This window comes from Pimephales promelas, chromosome 21, assembly GCF_988280905.1.
Source record: "Pimephales promelas chromosome 21, fPimPro1.hap1.1, whole genome shotgun sequence".
In the NCBI taxonomy this organism is placed as follows: domain Eukaryota; kingdom Metazoa; phylum Chordata; class Actinopteri; order Cypriniformes; family Leuciscidae; genus Pimephales; species Pimephales promelas.
This window is the reverse complement of record NC_142789.1, coordinates 27,954,770-27,976,213: the sequence shown is the minus strand read 5'-3', so window position 1 is coordinate 27,976,213 and position 21,444 is coordinate 27,954,770. Positions and strand designations below refer to the sequence as shown.

The following is a 21,444-nucleotide window of genomic DNA, read 5'->3' as shown; positions in this document are numbered from 1 at the left end:
ACTCGAAAAAAAATGAGAATATGGTGTAAAAGTTCATTTATTTCAGTGATTCAACTTAAAAGGTGAAACTAATATATTATATAGACTCATTACATGCAAAGTGAGATATTTCAAGCCTTTATTTGATATAATATTTACGATTATGGCTTAAAATTAGAATATTGTGAAAAGGTTTTCATAAGCTGTAATCTATAATCAAACTTATTACAAATAAAGGCTTGAAATATCTCACTTTGCATGTAATGAGTCTATATAATATATTAGTTTCACCTTTTAAGTTGAATTACTGAAATAAATGAACTTTTGCCAGTAAACGATTTATTTTGAGGTGACCTGTCCCTTTAAGACGAGTCTCTGCTGCACATCTAATAACTCGCTGTCATCTGTTGTCATATTACCAAACAGCGAGAGCATATGCTATTGAGGAATTTAAACATCTCCATTCGACCTGCTTATTTCACAGCCTATAATCATGCAGTTGTGCTAGTTGTTTAGTGTGTGTTTTCTAGGCCAGTTCTCATCACACATCTAACCTAATTTGTCGGCACTAATCAGTAAAATGTCGAAGTACAAGCACAGCTATTCAGAGATGGTCTCCACATCACATGCTATGAATTATTTATATATATGCAAATGCAGAGCTTCAACATGCATACGATAAATCCCTCCCCATCCTCAATGCCACACGATAACAAACACACATCAGGTTTTTGAATCTTTTCTTCGTGATTTTGCATCAGATCCGAATGTTTTGACGTTGTTGTTCTGAGCGAGTCTTTGGCTACGGATGACATGTTGTCCATAGTGTCTTTTGTAATGTGAAAAATGATATCGGCCCACCACAGAGATCTCGGTTTCAGGCGGATGCTATCGACTTACTGTGTGTTCGCTTCACTGGCTACAACAAAGGAAGCTGGAGGGATGGCACACCGGTCCGATGTTTGCAGATAAGGGGAGACACGAGACGCTCTATCACTGACTTCAGTCCTCACGACCCTTCAGTGCTTTAACTGAGCTACTCCTGTCCTGTCTGTCCTATGAAATAACACAAAAAACACTTCAAAATATGTGAGCGACAGATGGCACATTTAAACCCTGATAAATATTAACCAGAAGCTCCTGTTCGGTGTCCGACTTGTGTGCAAACAGCAGCTTGTCAGAGCTAATGTTTGATTAAGTTTCAGGTGTTATATATGCTTACCGGGATCGTTCACACACAAACTAAAGTTCGCTCAAATCCGTGAGACTCGCTTTCTTCTGTGGAAGCTTGTTTCTGCCACTGAATTAAAAAAAATTACAAAATAATTGCGAGTTTTTCATCTCAAAATTGCAAGATATGAAGTTAGAATTGTGAGAAATAAAGTCACAATTCTGAGAAAAAAAGTTGCAATTGTGAGAAAAAAAATTAAGACTTTTTTATTTTGCAATTCTGACTTTATTTCTCACAATTGCGTGATATAAAGTCAGAATTGATTGATATAAAGTCGAAATTGCGTGTTGTAAAGTCAGAATCACGTGATTTAAAGTCAAAGTTGCGAGATATAAAGTCAGAGTTGTGTGATAGTCGAAATTGCATGTTGTAAAGTCAGAATTGTTTGATATAAAGTCAAAAGTCACAATTACGAGATAAAGTCGCAATTCTGAGAAAAAAGTTGCAGTTGTGAGAAAAAAAAAGACAAAGTCAGAATTGCGAAATAAAAAGTGAATTCTATTTCTCACAATTGCGTGTTATAAAGTCAGAATTGCGAGAAAAAAAGACAGACAGAATTGCGAAATAAGTCTGAATTCTATTTCTCACAATTGCATGTTTTAAAGTCAGAATTGCGAGATATGAAGTCAGAGTTACGTGTTGTAAAGTCAGAACTGATTGATATAAAGTCGAAATTGCGAAATTGCGTGTTGTAAAGTCAGAACTGCGTGATATAAAGTCAGAGTTGCAAGATAAAGTCAGAATTGTGTGATATAAAGTCACAATTACGAGATAAAGTCGCAATTCTGAGAAATAAAGTCACAATTGCGAGAAAAAAGACAAAGTCAGAATTGAGAAATAAAAAGTCTGAATTCTGTTTCTCACAATTGCGTGATATAAAGTCAGAATTGCGAGATATAAAGTCAGAGTTGCGTGTTGTAAAGTCAGAATTGATTGATATATGGTCAGAGTTGCGAGATATAAAGTCAAAATTGTCTGAAAAAATGTACTGTATTTCTCAACACGCATCACAGAACAGAGCAAGGTGAGCATTTGTGCTTATAAAACTTAAACTTTGTTATTTATTTTTGAAATGACCGCTCGTTTTGCTAGATAAGACCCTTATTCATCGTCTGGTGTCGTTTAAAGCTGCACTGAAACTCTCATTTGGACCTTGAACCGTTTGGACCCCATTGAAGTCCATTATATGGAGAAAATCCTGGAATGTTTTCAGCAAAAACCTTCATTTCTTTTCGACTGAAGAAAGAAAGACATGGACATCTTGGATGACATGGGGGCGAGTAAATTAACATCAAAAGTTTTTTTTTTTTTTTTAAATGAACTAATCCTTTAAGGTTCACTGAGATCACATGTACAGCAACGCACATGTAAAGTGTCCAAAACTGAATGTGGGAGCGATTCACACTGACACATGTTGTTCCGCTTTCACACACAGCAGCTTTACACAAATCAGAAACACAAAAACAAATGACGCACTGAGCTTTGAACAAAAGAGTGTAGCGCTTTTATAATTATTAATATCAAGTCCTTTACAAATAGTCCCGGTGTACAGCAGCCGTTTGCATGGCAGGGTTCACAGAGTCCATGTTCTGCAAGCCCTTACAGATCCGTCTCCCATGCGAGACAGTCACATATTATTCAGATATGTTCTTTAAGAATTAAAAAAAAACACCTTTGAGACCAAACACAACTGCAGTCACGCATTAGTTGTTTCTTTTAACTCGCATGAAGTAGTGCATATCCAGCGCAGTAAACACTGCCATTACAATACCATTACAGACGCTGCATCGGCTTCTTAACAATGCTCATCGAGTGAATCTCTCAGCAGCTTGAGTCCACGTCACACTGCCATGGAAGCTCGTTTCCGCCACAGTATAAAACGCTTAAAAACATAATTGAGACTTTTTATCTCACAAATGTGAGTTTACATCACAGGATTCTGAGATATAAACTTGCAATTGCGAGATATAAAGTCCAATTCTAAGGATAAAAAGATTCTAGTCCAATCCTATTATTTTTTTCTCAGAATGGCACATTTATATCTCACAATTCTGACTTTAAAACACGTAATCGCGACTTTATATCGCGCAATTCTGAGATAGAGTCAGAATTGTGAGATGAAAAAAATGGTAATGGACTGCATTTATATAGCGCTTTCATAGACCCAATGGCCACCAAAGCGCTTTACATTTGCCTCACATTCACCCATTCACTCACTCATTCATTCACCGACAGCGGTGTCAGCCATGCAAGGTGCCAAGGTGCCAGCAGCTGGGGTTAGGTGTCTTGCTCATGGACACATCGACACTTGGTCAGGTGGAACCGGGGATTGAACCACCAACCTTTCGGTTTGTAGACAACCTACATGTACCACTGAGCCACTGCCGCCCAATAAAAAAAAATAAATAAATAAATAAAAAAGCGGAAACAAGCTTCCATACATTCCACCCCAAAATCTGGGAATCTTTTTTTTAAAATACATTTTGCATAAAGAAAATGAAGTCTATTGAAGGATCATTAAGAAGTTTTTGCATTACGATATTTTCATGAAGATTATGGACACACCGAAACGTGTTTAACTTTGCAGTTGAGTATCATTGTTTCTAATTAGACATTTTTAGTCATCAAAATCAAACTAAAGACACACACAAAAAAAACTTTACTTTTTTATAACAGTAAAAGGATTTTTTCCATGCAAAAAAAAAAAAAAAAAAGCAAAATATAATTATTTATTTTAGGATGAAATATTCAGAGATTCACTCTATTAGCATTTCCTATTTAGCTGTTAATTTCGATGCTTCTGAAAAGGTACTAAAAACCACGTCTTTTTTTTCTCCCCCAATCAGGGTTGTTTACTCGTGGACAACGAGATGATAATGATAATGATAATTACCTGCATAGGGAGAGAACATCATGTTGCATTTATACTGTTCTACACAACGCTAGAAGTGCCTATTAGCAGAAGAGTAACAGCCGTGAACCTGTTCTGGTCTTGATCTAAGTGTGTTGGGTTAGCAAGAGCACTGATTGTTTGTTTTGTTATGAGCACATCAAATGAGTTGCCTTGCTAGGGAAAGATTTGCGTGCGAGTGTGCGTCAGTCTCTTGCACGGGGCGGTTGATAATATTGTTGCGTCGGTCGAGAGCGTCGAGGTTGTCCGTCTCCTCCTCTTCGAAATTCAAGGGAATTCTCATAGTAAATGTCTTCGTCATCCTGTAAAGAAGTTACCAGGACATGAGTGACTAGTGTTACGAATAAACGCAAGTCTAGTGCATCAGTCAAGACTGCTCTTTAAATAAATACAACACAGCCAAAATTTGAATTTGGGAATTTGGTACGAGTGTCTTTAATGCATATGAACATTTTAGCAATTAAAAGGTCTGTTCCAAAACTTGGTGTATTTTGTGCTGCCTACATAGGGAACTGTACACACTGAAATGAAACTTGGAAAAGGTTCTTTTACATTAGCATAATATCACAATGCTTTAATACAGGGGTTTTCAAACTAGGGTGAGTTAACAGTGTGAAATAACAAGAAGCAAAACAATGGAGGATATGCTGCTTTGCATCACTCTTCTTCGCCTAATCCACAGTACATCACTGCGTAACTGTGCATATCGCCACCTAGTGGAGCTTCGGTCTCGTCATTCACCGTGCGCATGCGCTGTTGTACGCACGCGGTCTCATAAATTGGGTTGCGTGTGGGCTGAACCGTCCCGATGACGGAAGTTACGTCACGTGGACTGCGCGAACCGTCGCGGTCGAGGTTTACTTTGGGTTTAAAGTATCTCAGGTGATCTGATGCTTACCCACACATCCATGTGCAGAGGTTTGATATTGTGAAGCAGAACTTCTTCGCAGTTTCCGTAGTCGCTGAAGACGACCACAGCCGTCGAGCCCGAAGGGTGGACAGCGTCGATTCTCGCCCGGTAAAACTGCCATGAAGATGCAACGTGTTACGCAAGTACACAATGGATTATGCAACAAAAGCATAATAATAATTAGTGCCAGGCAACGATTAATTGCATCCAAAATAAAAAATGTAGAAATATTTTAAAAAAACGTAGAAATATTTTGTGTATATAAATATACACACATGCATGTATACATTTAAGAAAATTGTTTTTTATATTTAAAAAATTTATATTTATATATAGTACAAATATTAGGGCTGTCAAATGATTAATCGCGATTAATCAAATCCTAAATAAAAGTTGTGTTTACATAATATATGTGGGTGCACTGTGAATAATTATTTTATATATATAAATACATAAATACACACATGCTTGTACGGTATATATTTAAGAAATATTGTATATAGATTTATAAATAATCTAGATTATAAATAAATATCAATATTTTATAAATAATATCTTTTCTTAAATATACATTCATGTGTGTGGGTGTGTATTTATAAAATAATTATACACAGTGCACCCACATATATTATGCAAACACAAACTTTTATTTTGACTGCGATTAATCACGATTAATCGTTTGACAGCCCTAATAAATATATATACATGCAAATATTTCTAATGCATATGTGTGTTTTATATATACTAATTAATTATACACACTACACACACATGTATTATGTAAACAAACTTATTTTGGATGCGATTAATCGCTTATAATTAATAGTTGCCCAGCACTAATAATAATCCAACAAACAAGAAAAATTCACTGACCTTGTTGTCTTCCCAGTAGAGCGCGAGACACTGGTCACCAGCTTTCCAGTTTTCGTAATGATTGGCGTCCGCTGGCTCTCTCTGACCTTTGATTGGCCCGGATCTCTTTCTGGGGGCGGAGTTATGCGTCTGGGTCTGCTTTTGAGGCTGTGGTTTGATTGGACCGGTCCGTCTGTGCTCTAAATCACCATTAGGGATCTGCGTGTTTGAAACCCCAGTCACTTTAATAAACTGGCCTGATCCCACATCCTGCGAAAAGTCTTTTTTCATTGCATCCTGGGAACGCTCGAAGTAGCCCGAGTTTGGCCTTTCTGGCTTGCCTTTCCTTCTGTTGTTCGCCTCATATCTGGCTTTCGGATCTGGACCGGATACAGCAGGGTTTGAGGGTTTGGGTGCCGTGGATCCATTTGATTGGTTTCTCTTTTCAGGCCATCCTGTCCCATCATGCTCTTTCCATCCATCGTTATGAGGTTCCAGCGGGAAAGCCTTCGACCCACTATGTTCCTTTCCTTGCTGTTCCCTGGGCTTCCCCGTCGAGGAGAACGCAATTCTAGCATCTTGACTGTCGTTCTTCCATCGCTCTGGTCCTCCTCTTCCCGTTCGCTCGCCATCCCTCCATTTCTGCGGCTGGGAGAAGGTGGAAGAGGCCGGGGTTGGTTTGGGGAAGTCTCCGTCCCTCTGGAAGCGTGGAGGCCTGTCGTTTCTCTGTGACCGTCCCTCGCTGCGAGGAGGGTGTTTGAACGGGCCGGCGTCTCTGGAGAGGTGATCGGCGTTGGGGAACGTCATCTTTCCTGGGTGGTCTTGCAGTGAATGATGGTTCTTTGACTCTAGCGAGTTAATTATAGGAAAAACAGGAAGTCAATTGCGGCAAAATTTGGGAGGAAAATAATTTAATAAAATTATCTAATAATTGTTTTTTTTAAATTGCCCAAAATTGTGATTATAAATCAATATGCCAATAAAATTATAATAATAATTAGTTGCTTTAAAGGAGTAGTTCACTTTTGAAAAAACTTTGCTGATAATTTACTCACCCCCATGTCATCCAAGATATCCATGTCTTTCTTTCTCCATATAATGGACTTCAATGGGGACCAAATGGTTCAAGGTTCAAATGAGAGTTTCAGTGCAGCTTCAAAGGGCTTTAAACGACACCAGACGATGAATAAGGGTCTTATCTAGCGAAACGAGCGCTCATATAATAAATAAATAACAAAGTTTAAGTTTTATAAGCACAAATGCTCGCCTTGCTCTGATCTGTGAAGTGTGTTCGTGACTCTCCTGTTCAAACTCGTTTATCAAAATGAATGAATCTTTTTCCAAGTCATCTGGTTCATTCAATGAACAAATTGACTCGGAAAAAGCTTCGTTCATTTTGATGAACGAGTTCGAACAGGAGAGTCACGAACGCACATCACAGAACAGAGCAAGGCGAGCATTTGAGCTTATAAAACTTAAACTTTGTTGTTGTTTTTTTTTTTTTTTAAATGACCGCTCGTTTCGCTAGATAAGACGCTTATTCATCATCTGGTGTCGTTTAAAGCCCTTTGAAGCTGCACAGAAACTCTCATTTGGACCTTGAACCGTTTGGACCCCATTGAAGTCCATTATATGGAGAAAATCCTGGAATGTTTTCATCAAAAACCTTCATTTCTTTTCGACTGAAGAAAGAAAGACATGAACATCTTGGATGACATGGGGGTGAGTAAATTAATCAGCAAAAGTTTTTGGAAAAGTGAACTACTAAGTGTGCAAATGTATGTCAGTGTATGTGTTTCACTAAATGTTAAAACAACAGCACTGAAAGAGCAGAAATGGTTTCTCCGCATATTAGCCCTGTCTGTTTTCTCCTAAAGCCACATGTCAGGCAGGGCTTACCAGCCGCTGAGACTTATCTAAAGCTGACTAATAGAAGCGCCTTCATTTGGGACTGGCCATCTGTTTGACGGCCCACCGGGACTCCAACATAAGAAGAGATTAAAAATCCTGATACAGTGTTCCTATTAGGACTTCTTCCAGCGCATACGCAGTGGGAATGAAGCAAACACTTCGATAGTGTGAGAGCAAGCAATCATTTACAGTAATTAAAGCACAATAAACTCTCAGGCTGATCACGACTACAAAACCAAGCAGGGTCTTTTATCATCTCTTAAATGGTTTGTTTTGAAATAATGTCAAGCTAACTACTGTACATTATCCCACTTTTAACTCGGATACTTGAAATACTGATTTAAAATCAGTGAAATTATGTGAAATGGGAACGATGCAGAGATATAGAAGTGTTAACTAGGCCACTTTAGAAAGTTGGCACAGAAAAAGTTTTCTAAGACTGAAATATATCAGATGAAAAACTTAAAATAAGTTGAAATGCCTAAAATTGATAATGAAATACAATTACATTAAAGCTTATGATTAAAACTAATGAAATAAAACCTCAAACACTAAATAAATAAACAGAGCAATTCCTCACAGCATTGGTGCTCAGGGCATAATGATACAAATGAAAACTAAAATTAAACAACATAACCATAAAAAGTGAACTAAAATAAATAAATAAATGCTATAATCTGCATATTTTCAATTAAAAAAATTCCAGACTCAAATTTCCAAACCTCTATAGATTTTTCAGACCACATTTAACATAAATGGTTCATACAGCATTCATCTGTAAATATTGTTATTTTCTCGTTGGTTTTCTCTGTGATTTACGATAAGAAGAACCTGTGACACATCAAATTGGGACTGCAAATGTGGTTTGATGTCTGACTCAGATGAGAGTTTGCTCCTTTATCTGTTGTTGCCAACATTCTTTTAAGTGAAGCTCAAAAGACTTCTGATAAAAACAGTTTTGCATTATAAAAATACGCCCAGAATTCATTCAGCTGTGTTTGACAATCACTAAATGATCCGTAAACATTTGCTGTGAAAACACTCTGCTTGTATGATACATTTATTTTTAAATATACCTGATTTTATGTTTTATAAAACTAAATAGGCTCTGAAAACACATTTTTTAGTCTACTTATCCAGACCTAGAAAAGACTCAAATTCCATACTGCGTAGGAACCCTAACAGTACATAAACAATACTGAACACTATTGCTACTGGAAAGTAACAAAATAAGCCATGATATTAGCCAATTCAGATATCAATAATTTAAAGAAGCCCTAATACTGGCACCCAAGCAGCAACCTCTCTTGAATCCAACACTGAAGTGAGTTAAACTGCAGTTCCTCCACTGGCCACTAGAGGCCGGCTGCAAAAGAGACTCAATCCCATAGACCCGCATGTTAAAATTCCCAACTTTACAGCAGAAAAAAACATGTTCACGGTCTGGTGCAAAAACTGGTTTTGGTCTATATTGCTAATTTTGCTCTTCATGACGTCTATGAGGGGGGGGAATATTTTTATAACTCATCCGTTTAAATCATATTAAGGCTTAAAGTTCTGCATAATTAAGGGTGTGGCCACTTGAGTGACAGGTGGATTGCCGCTGATGTCACTGCTAGCCATTTGTCTGCTAGTGTTAGCGTCACGTCACCTCAGCTAATCTGCCAAGATGGCGACGGCCGGCTCCGCCCACTTTGGGCTTCAAAAATGCTCTTCAGAAACACTACGGGCGACGTCACGCACACTACGCCCCTATTTTTCTTTACAGTCTATGTGAGCACCACAAAAACATAATAAAGGTAAAATAAATCAGATGTACCGTCAATGGAGAATGTCCCCATTTTAGACTCTAGAAAGTCAAACAGTGTGCTGGGCCCAGACGGTCTTCCTCCTGCTTCCTCATCCTCATCCGTTCTGGAACGCCCCCGTCCACGACCCTTTCCTGTTAGAGAACAAATAAATATCTCTTTAACTTTAATGTAACTCATTTTTCTGGAAGGACTGATATTATATAAAATTCAACCTGCCAAAATGGCTAATAGGAGTGACCGCGTCACACGCCAACACTCAAATACACCCGGTTGGCGGGTGTTAATGTCAAGCCCCGCTCGCAACTATCTGAAGGTTTCTGATGTTTCCGAAGGCTTTACCTCGAGGAGGCGGGCGGCTCGGCTCGGGTTGGGCCGCTTTGGGCTGGTTTGTTCCGGTGAGGAGGAAGTTGAGGGCCGTCTCCAGGTTATTGTTGTGATCCAGCAAGGCTTGTCTGGCCGCCTCACGGTTGAAGCCCATCTCCATGATGTCCCTCAAAGCTCGCTCATCAACCTTGAACAGACAGCAGCAAATCATGAAATCATGAACTCGAGGGTCATCGAGCGTTGCATTAAAGTCCATCAAGCAAGAGAACATGTGGAAAACAAACAGCACTTCTGGCCGACTGATCTTTTTTTCACAGAATGCATTTTCTTGCTACTCCACTGGCATTAGAAGAAAATAATGGCTTATAATTATAAATAAAAGCCCAATTTTTTGGCACTTGAGATGTTTTTCCAGATTGTTATTTAAGAAACACGGTAGATTATCCATTAGCAGTACCTTTATGTCATTTTTTTAAAGAAATTAATCATTTTATTCAGTATTCTGCAAGGACACATTAAATCAATCAAAAGTGAAATTTACAATTTAAAGTATTAACGAACTATGAGCAATACATTTGTAACAGTATTTATTCATCTTTGTTAATGTTAGTTAATAAAAACACAGCTGGTCACTGTTTGCTCGTATTAGGTGCCACGGATACAACGTTTGATTTTATTAATGTATTAGTAAATGTTGAAATTAACATGATTTGAGATTAATAAATGCTGTAGAAGTATTGTTCATTGTTGGTATATGTTAACTAATGGGATCGTGTTACCAAAATGCATCAGTTTTCTCAAAAATATGACTGTTTTCAACATTGATAATAATCAGAAAAGCATCAGATCATCATATTAGAGTGATTTCTGAAGGATCATGTGACACTGAAGACTGGAGTAATGATGATAAAATCAGCTTTGATCACAGGAATAAATTACACTTTATTGTATATTCACATAGAAAACAGCTTTTTTACCTCTAATAATACTTCAGAATTTTTACTGTATTTTTGATTATTAATAAATGCAGCAGAAGAGAATAAATAAAAATAAAATATTCAATAAAATAAAACATCAATAAAATCTCTGTTCAGATTCCCAGATGATGTTTACTTATCTGTGAAATAACACTGAAGTCCAAAAAAGACAGTTTTACATTTTATGACACTTGCAAGAACCAATAATAGTAAGTGTTCAATCTATTTGGACCTTCATGACTTTAAAACTGTTGACAGAACCCCATTTATTTTAATGATGGTCTTTGCATCTTACCAAATCCCTGTAAACTCCTTCTGACTTGTTCTCCGTCCATGGCTTCTCTCTATCCTCTCTTCTTCTTTGATAGGCGTCTCGACTCCTGTAGGAGGATCCCGGATTGGCGAGGTTTCCTCCGGCATTGCCTCCACCGCCAAACGTACGCGTCTAGAAGAAAACAAAGCACTATGAAAAACACAAAACACTGATGCAACTCCAGCACAAGAAGATCAGATTTCTTCCATTAATACACACAACTTTAGCACAAAAAAAACAAAAAACACAGTTCGGGTGCTGCAGAGGCACGTTACGTTCATAATTACATACTCAAAATCAAACATTTCTTAATTAAATATCGGACAATATTAAGTTCACCCATGGCCTGAGGACACATTCATGAGAATGAACAAATTCAATTATATACTGCTTTAATGCATCAATATTTCATTATCAAAAGGTGTTATTTTGTTGCAGGGGATGAAAACAATATTAATTCTGAATTGAAATGCCAGTGTATTCTGTAAAATGCTGAAATCTGAGGGTTATATGTACACTACACACTTCAACGGTTTAGAATAATTAGGAGATTTATAATGCTTTTGGAAGAGTCTTCTGCTCAACAGGAGCATTCATTTGATCAACAATACAGTAAAACAGTGAAATATTATTACGATTTAAAATAACTGTTTTCTATGTGAATATACAGTAAAGTGTCATTTATTCCTGTGATCTTCATCACATGATCCTTCAGAAATCACTCTAATATGATGATGCGCTGCTTAGTTATTGTCAATTTTAATTGGTGCGCAATTATTAAAAATTGGTTCCCATTATTATTATTTTTTTCAGGAATCTTTGATTTGAGATAAAATCTTTTCTAACGTTATACCTGTATTTAAATATCCCTTTTGATCAAATTAATGCATCCTTGCGGAATAAAATAATTTTTTTACATTAGCAAATCTAGAAAAATCATCATATTGGAGTGATTTCTGAAGGATCATGTGACACTGAAGACTGGAGTAATGATGCTGAAGATCACAGGAATAAATTACACTTTACTGTATATTCACATAGAAAACACATGATTTATACAGTAATAATATAATGTATTGAATTTAATTTATAATGTATTTAGAAATGCCCAACCAGGGACAGGAGTTGTAAATTAGCATTAGCTACAAACTCGATATGCTGCGCATCAGTTACAGGCTTTGTATTGTGACTATGTTTGACTGTATGGTCCCTGTTAAATAAATAAATAAAATAAATATTTGACTGTTTTAGTGTATTTTTCATCAGCCTTGCTTTCTAATCATACTTATTCCAAACATTTGACCGGAGATGTTCGTTCATTTCACTGCTTTTATTAATCTCATAAATGGTTATGAAGGTCAGCGCACCTCTTTGCTCTTGGCGACCTCAGCAATAGCAGCGGTTCTCTGTTTCTCGAACTCGTCGTTGTCGTCAGCAGATTTGACAGCGTTTGTGCTCTGAAGGGTCTTCCTCTGGTCCAGGGCTCTGCTGTCCACCTGCTCCTTATGAGCACATTTCTACACACAGATCACAGCAGATTATTCAACACCAGTCTCCCGGAGAATGAATCCACAGATGTAAAGAGTCCTCACCTGACCGAAGGGAACGAACGGAGGAGGTCCACCTTCGGCACCGATGTTTCTGCGGTTGTGCTTGGCCAGGCTCTTTACAGAACAAGAGGTTAGATACAGTCAAACACACTTTTATTCAGACATACGCCTTCAACATTTCTCACATTATCAGTTTATTCGCTATAGTTTAGAAAATGGAGATATGATATTTGACTGGTTTTGTCCGTCCTTCTGTTGGACTCTCACACATGAATTATTGAATATCTGTCAGCTGTTCAATTTAACTACACAATTAGATAATACCAGTTTAGCTCAACCAGTGACCAATGATGCTTCATGTTAAAAAGAGCATTAGCCATTACAGAAAACACATCATCAGCTCAAAGTGGAGGATTCATTTTTGCTCCCATATTTTAATAAATGTCACTGGTAGTCACTGTATGAAGAATATTTGGGTGTAATATGTCACATTTTATCTTTCTTTTGCCCTCCTCACTTAGAGAAATGAACTATAGTGTCCTGCTCACACATGTAAAACAATATCAGATGTCTGAATAATGATTGTTTTGACTGTATGTGAATCCAGAGAGGGGAGAATCATCTTTGGACTGAAATCATCAAGGTGAATAAAGAAATGTCTTCTGCTTTCTGGCTTTGATTGATAATTAAAATAAATCATCTGTTGCCAGTGTGCCATCCATCAGTGAGCTGAAACATGATATTAACAGATGGCCACAGGCACTGCTGTTTCTGCATGACACCGCGGCTTCGCTTTCTTAACTTTTAATGAATACAACCTTTCATCAAAAGGGCATATTTTAATTTTTCAATATTTAACACTTTTGCATCTCTTCATTTCTCCCTAGAGCTCACTTAAAATGTTAGTCAGGGTTTCTTGCACTAAAATTCACACTTTAATTTGTGATATAGTTCCATGATTTTACACACACTTTCTGAAGTTTTTCATTAAAACCAACAGTATGTGCTATCGTGCATTTAAGAATCCTATATGTAAATTTCCTCTGTTGTGATTGGCTGAGCTCCATGTGCTGATGTCATTAGAAGCATTTCAAATCTATCTCAATTTACCTCTCCATTTCTCGGTCTTACACTTCTTAATTTTTTATGTTACATGTTTATTTTATCGTAATAATAATTATTTTTTGGTTTAATAATTAATGATAAATATTTAACCAACTATTGGTTGTCTCCATCTGCTTTTCTGCTTGTTTATTGTTATAATAAGCAGATTGGTTGTCTCTTTGTCTCTCTGTTTGTATTATTTTGTGAAGCGACCTTGTGTTAGGCGCTATAAAAAATAAACATTATTATTATTTTATTAAAAGGACGGGTGAAATTGATAAACTCAGACATATTTCAAATCATATTTCAATTAAACTGCATCATATTATCTGAATACATTCATAACAAAAGAGAAAACTATAGATTTTCCAGTAGAGCTAACTCGAACAGTAGAGCGTCAGTGCTTGCAACATCATGGGTCATGGGTTCGATTCCCAGGGAGAGCAAGTACTGATAAGAATGTAAAAGTGTCTGCCAAAGGCATAAATGTAAATGTAAAACATGCATCTCACCCGCTGAAACTCCCACTTGTCAATCATGTGATCCACCTCGCCTCCGAGAACAGCGATCTTGGAATCGTCCAATAGCAGGATGCCGTTCTTAACCTGAACGACCCCCAGGAGCTTCACTTTGGTTCCGGGCGGCGTGTTCAGACTGAAAGTGGAGCGGAAATCAAATTAAAGTGGATCAACCATTGAACAACAGTGACACGGAAGATTATTATTAAAGTTGAAAACAGTTGCGCTGCTAAACATTTTTATAATAAACTTCTAAAATATTTTTGTCTTTGATTAATAGAAAGTTCAAATGTAACAATGTTTAAGTCTGTACGGTCAACTTTTGAACACTTTAATGTGTCCTTGCTAAATCAAAGTATTATTAATTTCTTACAACAACAACAACAACAACAACAACAAAATATAACTAACCCCACTTTTCAGGTCATAAAAATTAAATTAAAAGAGAGGAAATCATACAGTATTTCAAAGAAAGAAAGCAATGTCTAGTATTTTTGCAAACATTTTCCATACACATGTCATTTTCATAACTGCATTACAGATTATATTCTCATTAAAAGAATCTGTGAGGAAGGTGTGCACATTTGAAATGCCTAAAGTCTGTATATGATAAGTACCAATATAATTTCTGAATTATGATTCTGGGGTAAAATGTGAGCAAGGGATTTTTTAAGAGAACCCAAAATAGGTCAATTTTCCTTCTTTGGCGTCTGCAATGACTTTCCAGAAAGTGGTGGCGAGAGAATTTAAAATTCATAATTGCACTTCTCTGCTTTACTTGCTTCTATTTCCTGGTTGTCAATCATGTGTTGCAGCTTTAGTAAGTGTGGGGCATTTGCTGTAAGTTGGGATTAAGAACTGGCTGTTTGACTTTAATTAAAGATTAAAGGAGGGGGAGAAGCGATGGACTGAGAGAGAGGAAGAGTCAGAAACTCTCTTTTGCCCTCACAGACACTCTAATAACCCGAGGAGAGAAGTGGAGCAGTGAATTTTCCAAAACGCAGGCTTATTTCCTCAAATGTGTGTCCTTGCCTGCTCCCTGATCACATGTTAATGCACTGCAGAAGAAGCTCCTGCTATTAATAATCTCGCCCTCAAACACACAGACAAACCCTCGTTAGAAGAGCCCGAGGGGTTGTCATGTGACGCGACTATTGCAATTACAGACTTTCCTGACCAGTCCGTCGGCACGAGACTCAAAGGAGCCGACAGACAAAACACTGTTTGTTCCAGTGCAATGCTTCGGTTCATTCAAACAGCTCCACTTTCATTCGATGCTCATTAATCATTAATCACGGAAAAAGAAAATCAATTGAAAGGTGCAACGCCAAACTGAAATTGTAAAGATTTCATGCATCCAGCAGAAAGATTTATTTTTTGTTAAATTACTTAATGTTTTTGTTAAAGTTCCCATGCAGTCAATAATTGTATCCCTTAAAACTCATCTTGACACATTTTAACGTTTTTTTCCCGTGAAAATAGTTTCTTCGTGCCTTAAAATAGCTTGAATGTAACTCGACACCACTGCTTCATGAATATGCAAATTAGTCCCCGCCTCCACTCACTCACAGCGGCTCGGATTACCTGATCCACTCGTGTAACTGTAGTAACCGCGACACAATTGCAAGTGAAACTGATTCAGAGGAAGAGTGAATTATACAGGATCATCTTCAAGATCATGAATCGTGATGCGTTTATATAGTGTCGGACACAATGATATGATTAGCCTTTGGCTCAAACAGCTAATAATGTGTGTGTTGCTAATGTCACACGCACGTTCCCGTTCCCGATCTCAGAGCCTTCTAAACATCAGCATCAAACATCATAGAAAGTGAGTGGAGAAAAGCCACATTTCTCAAAGTTTCAATCAGGCTAATACTCTACGGCGCTGCTGTTGACTGACGACTAATTTGCCTCTTAAAAAAATATATACAACATTAAATACTGGATTTGCACCACAGGGGGTTAATCATTCGCATCGTATTCCTAATAGACACACTCCACTTTATAAGCGTGCAATAAGCGTCATCATACACATGCTGCAATAATGCATGTCCATTATGTGCTAGGGAATGAAGGAGGCTTTGAGTTCTCATGAACAGGGGACAGTTTCATTCTGTACGTTAGATGTAGAGAGAGAGTGAGCGAAAGAACAGATGAATAAAGAGCGCTCTGTTCTTCGAGCGGCACAACAACAGTCTCCACCTGTAGTCGCTGGCCGGCGGCCACCGGTAATGGAGACGTGGGATTGGTGGGATCTGAGCCAATCAGAAGCTCTGAAACTGGGGTTCAAGGAAGGGGGAGAGCAAGAAAAACACCAAAAAGGTCATTTGAATTTGAAGCGGCTTTACAAGATTACAGTGTCAGATTCCTTGTGTTCGTGTTTGACGGTGTAAAAAAATGATTTTTCGAAGTTGCAAAGATTATTGGAGTACGTTATACAAGAAAATACTATTTCCAGAGTAATTAAATGCATTACATGCAGTCTCTTAGTGATCATTTGTGAAATTTAATAGCAATTTCTGAGTGAAAACTGGGGTTATTGAATAGATTTGATTTTGTATTAAACTTTAACAATTCAAGACTTTAGATACACAGTAAATATTCCGTTTTTGCATATTATATCCAGTTGACAAGTTCATTAAAGTTTGTTTTTTTTATTAACAAATTGAAATAACGAGTCAATAAATCATCAAACCGTTTTCCAAAACGTTAACGGATCTGTCAGAATTTTGTCAGGAATTTGCGTACATACGTCACTCGCCCATGCGTGTCTCCTGATAGAGTATGTGTGTGTGTGGTCAGATGTTAGACGTCACGACGAGTAAATCTTCAACATATGGAGAATCACCAGTTTTAAACACACTGATCAGAGAAGAGATGATCATCTGCAAACTCATAAGACCTTACACTGCAGAAACCAACGCTTTAGGAGATTTAATCACATTTTATATGAAAGATAAAGCCACAGGTAGGATGTTATATAGTCTATATATATATACACACATCCGCTATAAGTTCCTTGTCTATAAATGGGTAAAGCAACAGTAACATGAGATCCTCTCCATCTAAACTGGTCATATCACTTAAGCCTATTGTGAATGTTTTATGAGCAGAAGGATATTCTCTCTCTCTCTTTTAGTTATGAGAAAGATTCATTTTAATCCGCAGCGTCACTCAGAGCCGAAGCACAACCAGAACTATGTTCTTCCGCAAAATGCATGCGGTTTTGTTTTTTTAAGAGCTAGAAAAGTCAGTGTTGCTTTAAAAAGTGTCACATTCTTGGCAGAGACATGGTTTTTATGCATTTCAAGATGACATTGATGTTTTAGGATCATTAAGAGAAAGAGAAAATGAGCGTGAAGTGACATCGAAAGGAAAGCAGTGACTCTGTATAACCGTGAACATCAATTCAGTGTGTGTGTGTGTGTCAGAGAAACCCTATTTCTATGCAGCTCTCCACTACATCCAGACCTCTTCCTTCTGCCTCCAGGCAATTACAGACCCTCTTATCACATTAAGAGCTACGTTTAATCAAACCCTGGGTTTTTGGCCTCATTATGGGCCACTTCACTGTCTGACGGGCCGAGACATTATTTCATTAAATCACCCCGTCCAATTAGACGTGCTTCAATTAAATATCTGAGGTACTAGGCGTCACAGCCACAAGAAGTGAAACCCTGTGAAGTTTATATCGCATTTACTGGACAAATCTTGACGTTTGAAATCAATAAGCTTGATCAAATTAGCCAAAATATCTAATAAACCATCATCTAAGGTGGATTATCCCACAATGCAATGCACTTGATATATTGCATTACCTGAAGTAACATCAGGCACCTCTTTTAACCTCTCTTCCTCTAATCAGAGTTCGTACAGAAACTGTTTTTAAAACATTCCAGGAGTTTCAAGGACTTTTCAAGCACTGCTTTTTTGCTTTTCAAGGACAACAATCAGAGATCGCACTTATCAAACAATATCTTTAGGATTTTTTTTAACTCAAATTACAGATATAAGATATCCAAAATACAACTTACAATGCATTTAATAAAATATATTAAATGCAAAGTTTATATTGAGTGATATTGAGTCAAATTAAGTGATATGGAGTGATTGAGTGAAATTGGGTGATATGTAGTGATATGGGAGTGATATGTGATATGGAGTGATATTGAGTGATATGGATATCGAGTCATATTAAGTGATATGGAGTGATTGAGTGATATTGGGTGATATGGAGTTATATTGAGTGATATTGAGTCATATTAAGTGATATGGAGTGATTGAGTGATATTGGGTGATATGGAGTTATATTAAGTGATATTGAGTCATATTAAGTGACTGAATAATATGGAGTGAAATTGAGTCATATTGAGTGATATTGGAGTGATATGGACTGATATGTGATTTTGAGTGATATGGATTTATATGGAGTGCTATTGAGTGATAGAGTGATGACATTGGAGTGATGACATTGGAGTGATGACATTGGAGTGATATGTGATATGGAGTGATATTGAGTCATGTTGAGTGATATGGAGTGATATTGAGTGATATGGAGTGATATTGAGTCATATTAAGTGATTGAGTGATATGGAGTGATATTGAGTGTTTTCCTATGACCAGGTTTAACTAGCAGGAGTCGCTGTTTCACCCGTCCCGAGAGCGCCTCCTAACTGTTAAACCTGTTTTATCCTTAAACTCTGATATTACACACTTAAGGGTGTGATGCAGTACTAATAGACCTGCCGTATTATCATTAAAATGGCACATGAAACATTAAATACAACTCGTCATCAGTCAAAAAAATTCATTAAAAAGTGCAGGAAGACAGATATCTTCAGACACACATGAGCTGTACCTGATTTTGGACAGATGTTTAAACTCGAGGCCGGTGCAGAGTGTGTGTCCGTCCGTCATCTGCACACGGAGCATTCTGGGGGCCGCCTGCGACTCCTCATGGTCTTTAGAAGCAGCCACATTACGAATCTTCTGCACCTGGAGGACACACGGACCCTCCAACTGTGGGAGAACACAGGGATCTTGCATTATACACACAGAAAAACCACTAAAAGCTAAAACGGATGTAATAATGCATCATGAGAGTCAATTGTTGTAACAGAAAAACAGCTCACAGTCATTATTAAGCATAATCGTCACGTACTTTTGGTGTGTTTTACCTTATTTTTACCCTTTTGCTTTAACATTTATTTCCATTGAGTCCTGCTGATGTTCTCTTTAATAACAGCGCCATCTTGTGGGCAGTATTAGTAAGTGCATGATGTCTATTTATTTGCTAGACAGTGTCTGTCATCTATGCACTATTCTGGATTTTTAGCTTAAATCCAATGGAAAAATCCTACTGATCGACACAAGTCAAGTCAGTTAACTTGAATACCTTTTCTATTCGGCCACTGTTGATGTCCGCCGGCAGAAAGCTCTTTCCTATGGGTCTCAGATCATTCTGTGGATTATATAACACTAGTATTATTCATGTTCTTTTTATCAAGGTGTGGCGGCTTCTATGGAGAGCCAAAACCTGAATTATACATCATCACAAATAGACAAAGAAACACAACTGGTTTATAAATGTGAGGCTTTTGAATACAATGACAAATATCAGTCTTACATTTAACGCTACTTGGATGATGTCAGTCAGTGATGTTTTCTCCTTCTCTGAAGAACTTTTACACTCCTCTATTCCTTCATCTGTAAGGTACCTGTGAAGAAAAGTGTGTTTGATTTACATTAATAATTTACATAATCATGGACCCAACCTGTATTCAGACTACTTTTAGATTACTTTTGACCTAGCTTGTTTATCACTTAAGATTTAAAGAGATAGTTCACCCAAAAATGAAAATGATATCCATAATTTACTCAATGATCCCAAGCCATGTCATCATTTTTATCTAAAGACAGTAACAGAAAAATTACAATGACAATACCATATGTTAAGGCAAAGCCACTGTGCTTTTTATTTTCATGCATTATATTACTTTAATAACTTCAGACTAGTGGAAAGATCATCTAAAATACACACATTTGCATTTATTTTATTGCATTTTAGCTATTTGCATCTGTAGATTTCAATTACAATACATATGTTTAAAGACCATGTGTTTTACCATAGTAATGTAAATGCAGTGATAAACACTAATGCATCAAAGTCCCATGGTATTAGCACTGGATACCATGGTAGTTGAATATAACACTCAGGCATGTGTGAGATGTAAAGCAAATTAACACATTAATAAACATAAAGCTGAAAGACGCTGTTCATTGTTTTTGAGACGTGTTTAATTAATAGAGATTGTGAAAGTTGATGTGACAGGCCGGACTGATTACAAGAGTATCGTTGAGAATCTTCATCAACTGATTATTACAATATCAGACATGACATTTATAATATATCATATGTATTATTAATAATTGATTGGTAATAGACTAGCAGTTAAAAATGTTGAACGTCGTGCTAATCATTTAGTCCCAATCTGCACCTAACGGCCAGAGACAATGAAATAAACTAATGAAGTGATATTAAGTGAACTTATAAACTCCTGCTAAAAGTCAAACGGAGTGAGTAGACGAATGTAAACATGAGTTAGCATCATTAGCATGTTAGCCGTTAGCACTCAGTAGAGACTCACCAGCCCTCTTCAATGAGCGCGGAGCTCAGATCGCACATCTTCACACAAACTGGCGAGCCTGTGAGGAATCACGCTGTGAAATATCGCTGGCTTCACATTCTGTGTTATTCGTGGTTCATTTCAACACCGTTTAGCTGCTCCTGTGATGGACAAAGACGGATAACGTCACGCGCAAACTTCCGGTACGTCACGGGTCAAAGTGGAGCGGCGCTGCTGACGTAGAGCTCAAATAATATTAATAATGTTAATCTAAAGCAAGAATGGTATGATTTACACTTGTAGTATATATACACTACCGTTCAAAATATGTTTTAATTGTTTTTTATATGAGTCTCTTCTGCTCATCAAGGCTGCATTTATTCGATCAAAAATACAGTAAAAACAGTGAAATATTATTATAGTT

At 37.2% G+C, this 21,444-nt stretch overlaps 1 protein-coding gene across 3 annotated transcripts; it reads right to left on the bottom strand.

The window, feature by feature from the left end:
* Positions 1–702: 702 nt before the first annotated feature.
* On the bottom strand, positions 703–21,247 carry tdrd3 (tudor domain containing 3). 3 transcript variants are annotated; one of them, XM_039673740.2, is made up of 13 exons: positions 21,042–21,247; positions 20,021–20,111; positions 19,790–19,855; positions 19,253–19,413; positions 14,386–14,527; positions 12,812–12,883; positions 12,587–12,736; positions 11,202–11,351; positions 9,945–10,116; positions 9,614–9,736; positions 5,905–6,731; positions 5,020–5,145; positions 703–1,035 (listed from the first exon to the last, which is right to left on the bottom strand). In XM_039673740.2, exons 1-13 carry the CDS (start codon positions 21,077–21,079, stop codon positions 982–984), a joined length of 2,172 nt encoding a protein of 723 aa, XP_039529674.2. In that variant the 5' UTR covers positions 21,080–21,247; the 3' UTR covers positions 703–981. The 3 variants fall into 3 exon arrangements, with proteins under 3 accessions (XP_039529674.2, XP_039529675.2, XP_039529672.2); XM_039673741.2 differs by having other exon boundaries at positions 703–1,030; positions 21,042–21,246; XM_039673738.2 differs by lacking the exon at positions 703–1,035 and adding an exon at positions 2,692–4,423 and having other exon boundaries at positions 21,042–21,246.
* Between the last annotated feature and the right edge of the window lie 197 nt (positions 21,248–21,444).